Here is an 8,980-nt window from a genome sequence, read left to right on the forward strand (position 1 = left end):
CATTAAATGTGTTTCCATCTCTCATTTTGCCCATTATTTTTTTTTTCAAAATACCTAAAAACCACCTCCACCAACCGCCCAAAACACACCCATTGGAACCGGACTGGAACGTCAGTGGAAAACCAACCGGTCCGACCCGTACCTACACCGACCGTACCGACACTACACTAAGTGGCACTAGTSGAAAAGGGGCATATGAACATTCAAGCTCAGATCTGAACTGGCACGATTAACGTAGTTGCAGATTCGAAATTACATTGAAACGGCGATGAAGGAGGAGAGGCCCGACACATGGTGTCATCTTTATTGCCCTGAGCCTGGTTCTGCTGGAGGTTTCTTCCTGATTAGCAGGGAGTTTTTCCTCTCCACCGTTTGTTCAGGATGGGAGACTGTGATGAAGTGATTCAACATAGCCTGCTGGTTTCTTCTTTAGATTCAATCAATCAATCAATCAATCAAACTTTATTTATAAAGCACTATAATATCAGCCACTGCTGAAACAAAGTGCTGAACACATAAAAATAAAAGCTGAATACAAAAACACAATAAAATCACACAGTTAAATAAGTAAAATCAGCACCAATACAGTAAAAGTTGAGTAAAATCAAATCTCAGTTGGGTTGAAGGCCAGTGAGAAAAAATAAGTTTTTAAACGAGTCTTAAAAATGGACAGTGAAGGGGCCTGTCGAACCTGTAAGGGCAAGGAGTTCCACAGTTTAGGGGCACTAACAGAGAAAACCCTATCTCCTCTGAGCTTCCGTTTAGAACTGGGAATGACCAGGAGCAACTGGTCAGCAGACCTGAGTGACCGAGGAGGGGTGTAACGGTGAATAAGCTCTGTTAAATAAGATGGGGCGAGGTTGTTTAAAGCCTTAAAAACAAACAGAAGGATTTTAAAATGGACTCTAAAACAGACAGGCAGCCAGTGGAGGGAAGCCAGGACCGAACAGATTGTTCTTTTTTCATGTACAGTGCCCTGAGACAACGTATGTTGTGACTTGGCGCTATATAAATAAACTTGAACTTTATTTTTGGTTCCTCTCTTCTTTGCTCAAAAAGGTAATGGGTTTTAAATGGAAATCCAGGAGTATGTTACGAGTCTAGGGAGGCACTTTGTACAAATAGGTGGTGCTTTATATCAGCAAGCATTTAGGCAGTACCACATGGCTACCACAGGAGGTTCAAGGATTTCTCAAACATGGATGAAAGAGTCAAAGCTGTGTATGTTTTGATGAGGGAGTGACATGATGAAAAAATCATTTTTTGCACAACACTCTCCCTTTAATGGATTATCTAACTTAACTATCTGACAAAAATGTACAAAACAAAATAAATTAACATCTGAACTCATTTGAAGTTTGTTTTAAGACAGGTTTAGGAATAAAACTTTAAAAGCTGTTGGATCATTCAGACCCACATACATCTATAGTCCTTCAGCCGCATGCTAGTGCCGAATTGTGATGGCTAATTTAGTTTTATTTAATCTGGATGAGCATGCAGCCTGCCATGTGTGCATGATACTTGAGCTGATGTAGGCAACTGAATTAAGGCAACACTAATTGGATTTTCTTCAGCTTTCTAACTCTTCACACAAAGCATGTGGCTAACACATTAAGATGTAGCCTTCAAAGAAAAAAAGTGAATTCTTTAATTTGTCTGATAGTTTTCAGCTGGCCTCTCACAACATTATCATTTCTACTGTGATAAAAAACAATCTCCTCACAAGCAGGTGTCACAGTGGAAGTGTGATGTGATTTGTGACAACAGTCACATTTCTTTTAATGATAGTTTTAGAGGTGTTGATATTTCCAGAACTTATTACGTTTTCATTAAGTGTTTTTTTTTAGTAAATACAGATTTAAGAAGGATTCAGCTGAGGCAGTTCCACCTCACAGGGGATTCATTAGTGTGCAACACTGACTTCATTTTCAGTGCTGAAAGATTGGTGCGATACAAAAGCTGTTATTTAAAGGTGACCTGTTATGGGGGTCCAAGAGCAAGTTAGGATACAACTGTGGGCTGTACAAAACATGTTCATTTGATTTAATTCACAAAATGAATGTCAGATAATGGAATTTCACCATTTCAGTTCTGCCTGTTTTTTAGCTCTCTTCAGAACGTGCTGTTACTTAAAATAAATGACTACTATAAGCAGATACACAATGTTACAGCAGTAGTAGACAGACTGCCTGCAGTGTAGCCTCTCCCAGGGCTTGGTAAGGATAGACTCTGACTGAAGTCAGGCACTTTGGTGCTGGGGAGGCAAACACACGTCCTTTGCCGATTTCTGGAGCTGGCGAAGATTACCGAGGGGCGGTAAAGGTCTGCGACTAGCAGTCTGGAGACTCCTGCGCCACAGCCCTGGAGACACGGAAGCCTGAAGTTTGTGACATGCACTGGCCTCCCCCGTGTTCTGTCGATCTGTACTCCCTCATCAGATTTTGCTACCGTACTGTACCACAAGGTAGGACAGATTGATGAGTAGCTCAGATTGACAGAACACTGGACAGCACCCCGCGCTGTGCGGCCACTCCAGCAGAGAGACACTGGTGCCCGGAGAGGCAAACACAATTCCCCAGGCTGGTGTTCTGTCGGTCTGTGCTACCAGTAGTAAAATCTGACGAGGTAGCACAGATCGTCAGAACACCGGCAGCACAGTCAACATTAGTTTGTGCTAAATGACAAATCATGTTCATACCGAAGCAACAGCAACACCAAACTCACAACACATCCCTTACCGCCATCATCTGCAGGTTTGTGAGGAACAATAGAGACAGAAGTTTACTTTTAGTAGAAGCCCTTGGGTAAATCCTGCGGATAATAGTTTCTAAAGTAGTCCATGGTGAAATTATTTACACAAACTACAACTTTCTTTGGCAATATTGCTAGAATATTGCCATCCATCAAAAATAAAAATAAAATTGATCCAGGCATCTCTGTTCTCCATGACTGTTGTGAAAAACAGCAGAACTAACTTTCGTCATGTGAAGAAGTGGGCGGAGCCCCCCCTTGGGTTACCAGGTGAGGGGCTGGGCTCAGGTTGGGCTGGGTTGGAGTACGGTTTGTGAGGTCCCAAACCATCGGTGTTTGAAAATAGGTCATTTCAAGACACAAACAAAAGCATTTATTTATAGTAAAAACACCTATGGGTACATTTTTTTGGTGCTTGGACTGTTTTCAGAAGCAGTACAGACCGAAATGTGAGTAAAAAAGTGAATTTTGCACATTTGGTCCCCTTTAAAGACAAACTTAGTGTATAAAGATGATTACACTCTGCAGCAGGAGTAACAACATGTGTCTGTGTTTGCTGGGAATATATCAAAAGCCAACAAATAGACAAAGTCATCCGAGTAATAATGTTACTTGCTGAAATTACCTAAACTACAACTTCAGCAATTTTCCAAAAAGTGTGGAAAAAAAACGTGGAAAAAAAATAACGTTATACATTTATTTTATCAGTTGTTATGATGAGTGACAACTTTTCCTCTGAGCACCAACATCTTAATATTGATATCAAGTTGAAATCTGCAGGATGTTTGGTCAATGTGCGATGGATCATTATTTGATCATTATCCATCAAAATTATATGGATGGTTAACAAAATGTCACATTGTAATATTTCATAGTGTTTTAGGCTGCTTTGGCGTTAGTTAAAAAAAGACATATGTAAATAGTTATCTTCAGCAGCCAAAAGACGGGCAATAATGTTTATGCCCATGTCTCTGTGTGTCTGTCTGTTAGCAAAATTGCACATGAAGCAATAGCAATATTTGAATGAAACTGGCTCATTGGATGAACGTCATCATCTGACTCAAGACGGCCGGGCTGCCACCATATAATACATAATAACCACTAAATATGTCTTTATTTCTGCCAGTTTTACAGACACCGTGCCACGATGTAGTGTGGTTGTTGCTCAGTCATTCATAGCAATTACTAGTGCTACTTTTTGTATAATTTGGCTTCAAAGTCTAGCATTAACTCTTACACCCAATTAACACTGTGTCTGCTCTGTTTCTCTCCACCGTGTTCTGCTTCGCTCTGCTGCTCTCTAATGTACTCCGCTCCAACCTCCACAGTAAAAATAAACTATTATAATCAATGAGAGCATTTACATTTACACTGCATCCACAGGGTGGCAGTGTGTGCAAATTTTATCCTATTTTTGCTAAATGACAGAGAAAGTGCGAAGTCAATCTACAAACATCACAATGAACCAACAGGAAAAGAAATAAGCACAACATCCATATTTTCAAAATAATTCACCAAAGGCAGACTAATTTTGTCAAAAACTTAGCTATATTAATAAATATATGAGTATATTTATACATACATGCTGTCAAAATTTAGCAGAAACAGATGGCAACAGGCAACATGCAGCATATGCACACTTACAAAAGTGTGGATTTTATTTTGCAATATGGATTTAAAAAAGACAATAGCAATGCACAGAATGGATTAATTTGATCTAACTTCCACACTTCCCACTGGATTTATTGCATGGTCTTGCATTTCCCGGGCATGCTGCAGAGCTCCTCTGTGCCTCGCACTGCAGGTTAGAGTCAATGCTGTTCATCTGTTAGTAAAATATTTTATGAACTACTTGACTGATTGTATTAAAAATCTTAGAAAGTTGCCAAACATCTGCAACTAATTACCCTTTGGAGCCAACCCAATCCAAAACGGCAGTCACAGCTGTACATTAATCAATGCAACTATGGCTAACTCAGTTGGTTTAACAGATACTGAGCAAAAATTTGGTGTGGTAGAAGCTGAGTGTCATTTACACCATGTACTCTAAGTGGTACATCTCACATTATTTGCATGTAAATTGTACATAATTTTAAACTGAATCAAGTTTTGACCAAAACAACTACATCTATATCATTTTTCAACATAAGAAAATCATTGTCTAAACCTCCCTTTGACGTGAAAAGGGGCGGRTGATGTGCATTTCTTCAAGAAATGATAGACTTTTTTCACTTTCATTAACATTCATTCACAGATACTTTGCTAATAGACAAACAAAAATACACATACACACAAACATTTACAAGATCGAAAACTTGTCATTTTCATACATTATGTTAGCCTGGTCCTTTCCTTCCTTCGCAATTCCGCTGAATTCTAGTTTCCCTTCACTGCTCCGTCTGGCATAAGGATTTCGCTGGCAGATTTTTAGCCGAACCAATAGGAGAACAGAACGCTGATTTTCTGCGAAGAGTCAGCTTGTAGTTTATTTTACCTGGGCCAATCAACAAACAGGCGGAGTTTTGAACAACGTCGATTTTCTGCGCAGTGCCTGCTAGTTAGTTAGTAATGGCAGTGGAGGCAATAAATGAAGCCAGTCAGTGTTGATAAGGCTTCCAAATTAAATTAAATTGGTCTTACAAAGCAGCAGCCCTCATTTACAGCCATCTCGTTCAGCTCGGTACTTTTCTCCTCTCACAGGGTTGATTACAGTACACATGATTTCCGGTTAGCTTCTTAGCTTAGCCTCCTTCACAGTGACACACACACTCACACACGCTTCAGCAAGAATTGCTTCTCTATAGCCATGAGTCCAGACCCTCGTAAGAAGTTCATCAAGTTCAAGTTTATTTATATAGCACCAAGTCAGAACATACATTGTCTCAGGGCGCTGTACATAAAAAGAATGATCTAAAGAAGAAGCCAGCAGGCTGCGTTGAATCACTTCATCACAGCCTCCCATCCTGAGCAAACGGTGGAGAGGAAAAACTCCCTGCTAATCAGGAAGAAACCTCCAGCAGAACCAGGCTCAGGACAGGCGGCCATCTGTCTCGACCGGCTGATTGAAGCAAAGAAGCAAAGTGAAGGACAAGGGTCTGGTTTTTACCAGGCTAACATTATGTAGTAATGTATGAAAAAACAGTTTTTTTTACCAGGTTTACTAGATAATAAACTGCAGAACACCACAACAAAATGAAAGCTTCATTAAAATCTTGTTAACACTGTCAAACAACTGAGTGACTATGAATGTCTTGTTTCTCTTTGTCTTTTCTTTTCCTTCCTACTGTTCTTCAACCACGGACCTTCATTTTTTTTTTTGACATTCTCCTCCTCCACCAGCGATGTCCCGGGCCACCATGCCGTTCGGGTTGCTGCGCAGGGAGCTGGCATGCGAAGGTTACCCCATAGAGTTGCGTTGCCCTGGGAGTGACGTGGTCATGGTGGAGACCGCCAACTACGGACGCACCGATGACAAGATCTGTGATGCAGACCCCTCTCAGATGGAGAACACACAGTGTTACCTCCCTGACGCACTGAAGATTATGTCCCAGAGGTATGCGTGTGCACACATGATGAAAATATAAAGAAATACATGAGTTTTAAAAAACTGTTCATGGCTTTTTTGATTTAAGCAGTCCAGAAAATTACAGAGCCCGTGAGGGGACATGGGGGATTTATTTATTTATTTATTTTTTTGCATTCCCACGCAATAGTGTTGCGTTACCTCGCAACACCTTTTGCCTTCCCTCGCAAAAGTCGTTTATCACTGTTGTGCCTGCAGGTTTATTAACAAACTCACGTTTACCATTAGCGAGTTAGCCAATTACTTTAATTCAGCTTCAGAATGAATATATCACACAGCCACGGCATGGAAGTATGTCATATACCGACATTTTAACACAGTACAACCACACAACATCAATGTCAATTTCACGAACTTGTGGCGACACATCCTGTTTTGGTAACCATATATTTCAAAATAAAAGTCTGATTTAATTCCGTTCATATACAAAACAAACTTTTGCTTGAGAACGCAAAACAATTTTGCGAGGTAACGCAAAAGTTTTGTGAGGTAACGCAAAGATATTGTTAGGTAACGCAAAGATATTGTTAGGTAACGCAAATATATTGTAAGGTAATGCAAAAGTATTGCGAGGTAATGCAAAGATAGTGTGAGGTAATGCAAAGATATTGCGAGGTAACACAAAAGCATTGCGAGATAACGCAAAGATATTGTGAGGTAACGCAAAGATATTGCCAGGTAACGCAAAAGTATTGCGAGGTAATGCAAAGATATTGTGAGGTAACGCAAAGATATTGCGAGGTAATGCAAGGTAATGCAAAGATATTGTGAGGTAACGCAAAGATATTGCGAGGTAATGCAAAAGTATTGTGTGGGAACGCAAAAGAAAAAAAATCCCCCCGTCTCCCCTCGCGGGCTCTGTAGATAATCAATAGAAACAGTGACTGATTTGTTCACACTCTGTATGTGTGTTGCTGTACATCATACAGTATGTGGGGACTGGCAGGACACACAACACAAAGTCGATGCTTGTGTGTCATGTGTGTGTGTGAATGCCTGGCTGTGTGCATGTGTGTACTCAGAACTGTTTTCCTAGAAGATGGGATCAATATTCAACAAGAGGGAGCACAGACAAATGGAACATCCTTTGCTTCCATTTTCCTGTCTGTTAATCCTTCCTTCCTCTGTTTTATCACTCCATCCATCCCTTCGACTCATCCATCCATCGGACGTTCCACAGATGCAACAACCGGACTCAGTGTGTGGTGGTGGCAGGGGTTGACGTCTTCCCAGACCCCTGCCCTGGAACATACAAGTACCTGGAGATCCAGTATGAATGTGTCCCTTACAGTGAGTACAYATTTATCTGCAATCATCTAACAGTTTAACACTGTGCACACACAAACAAACAAGTACACAAAATGGTTAACACTCTAATGTCAAGAGTTGATGTTTGATCAAGAAACTTCTGATGTCAGCTGTTCCCCTGAAGGCCTGATTGATGTGTAGGGAAGATTGAGATGTGTTTCTTTTGTCCCTTCAGGAAGTGTGAGTGTGTGTTAGTGTTTGTGAGGTACAAAGAGAGAAAGTTGGATGGATGGGTAAAGTAAACAGAGAAAAGATGAAAAATAGAAAACAAAACAAAACTGCAGGGCATTTGCAAAGTGTCACAAAATGTCGCGTGAGCATGTTTGCGTGGGTGAGCGTTTGCACTTGTGCGTGCACGCGTGTGTGTGTTTTCTTTTCCAGATTCACGCCACAGGAGTTGCTCTCTTTTCTCCACAGGAGCCTGATTGAGAGATGGAGAGACCGGGGGGAGGTGGGGAGGGAGGGGAAATGGGGAGGAACGGGGAGGAAAGAGGAGGAAGACGGGGAGAATGTTGGGGCTCTTTTGTGCTTCTTTTTTTATTTTTACATGAAAAATAATGTTTGTGGTGAGAATGAGCTCCAAAAATTCTTTATCTGTGCATCTTTCTTCCTTCTTTTCTTTCTTTCTTGCTTTTTAACTAACCTCTTGCTATTTGTTTAATTTCTTGCTTTACTTTCTTTCCTTCCTTTTACTTGCTTGTTTCTCACTTTTGCTTTCTTTCTTGCTTGCTTTCTGACTCCCCTTCTTTCACCCTCTGACTTTTCTTTCTTTCTCTCCCTCTTTTTTTTCCTATGCTTGAGTAGAAGTGGACCAAAAAGGTAAAGACAAAACATTGTAGCATCTTGATCTCTCCTTATCTTCCCAAACCCCCTTCTCTTCTCTTCTCCTCTTTTCTTCTTCTTCTGCTCTACCTCTATCCTGCCATTTCTCTCCTCCTCCAACACTAGGACGTTGTTTCGTAATCATGCTGGATGTTGCCCCCTTCCCCCTGTTTTTTCCATTTCTTACACAGTTGTTTTTCCCCCCACACACATTTTATCCATCTCTTGGTGTATTCAAAGCCGTCCTTAAATTCTATTTTATCCAGGTTCTGCACCTTTTTTTCCTTCTTTTCTTCTTTCTTCTGCTTTCCTCTCCTCGGTTTCTTCCCCTCATCTCTCGCTCCTGGTCTTCTTCTTTCCTTCAGTCTGTCTTTGCACGCAAATAAAAACACAAGTGGTCGCTCAAACATAACACAACTTTCTTTGAAGCTTTTCTTTCTTTCTTTCTTTCTTTCTTTCTTTCTTTCTTTCTTTCTTTCTTTCTTTCTTTCTTTCTTTCTTTCTTTCTTTCTTTCT

General features: G+C 40.6%; 1 protein-coding gene across 2 annotated transcripts in view; it reads left to right on the top strand.

The window, feature by feature from the left end:
- Positions 1–8,980, top strand: part of LOC106532343 (latrophilin-1) — a gene marked incomplete in the record, with an annotated part of 51,783 nt that overhangs the window by 11,381 nt on the left and 31,422 nt on the right. For both annotated transcript variants that reach the window (XM_014028381.1, XM_014028382.1), the window contains 3 exon segments: positions 6,091–6,304; positions 7,515–7,624; positions 8,447–8,461. In XM_014028381.1, the coding sequence (XP_013883835.1) occupies positions 6,091–6,304; positions 7,515–7,624; positions 8,447–8,461 (339 nt within the window).

Source organism: Austrofundulus limnaeus, unplaced genomic scaffold (assembly GCF_001266775.1).
Source record: "Austrofundulus limnaeus strain Quisiro unplaced genomic scaffold, Austrofundulus_limnaeus-1.0 Scaffold754, whole genome shotgun sequence".
NCBI classification, from domain to species: Eukaryota; Metazoa; Chordata; class Actinopteri; order Cyprinodontiformes; family Rivulidae; genus Austrofundulus; species Austrofundulus limnaeus.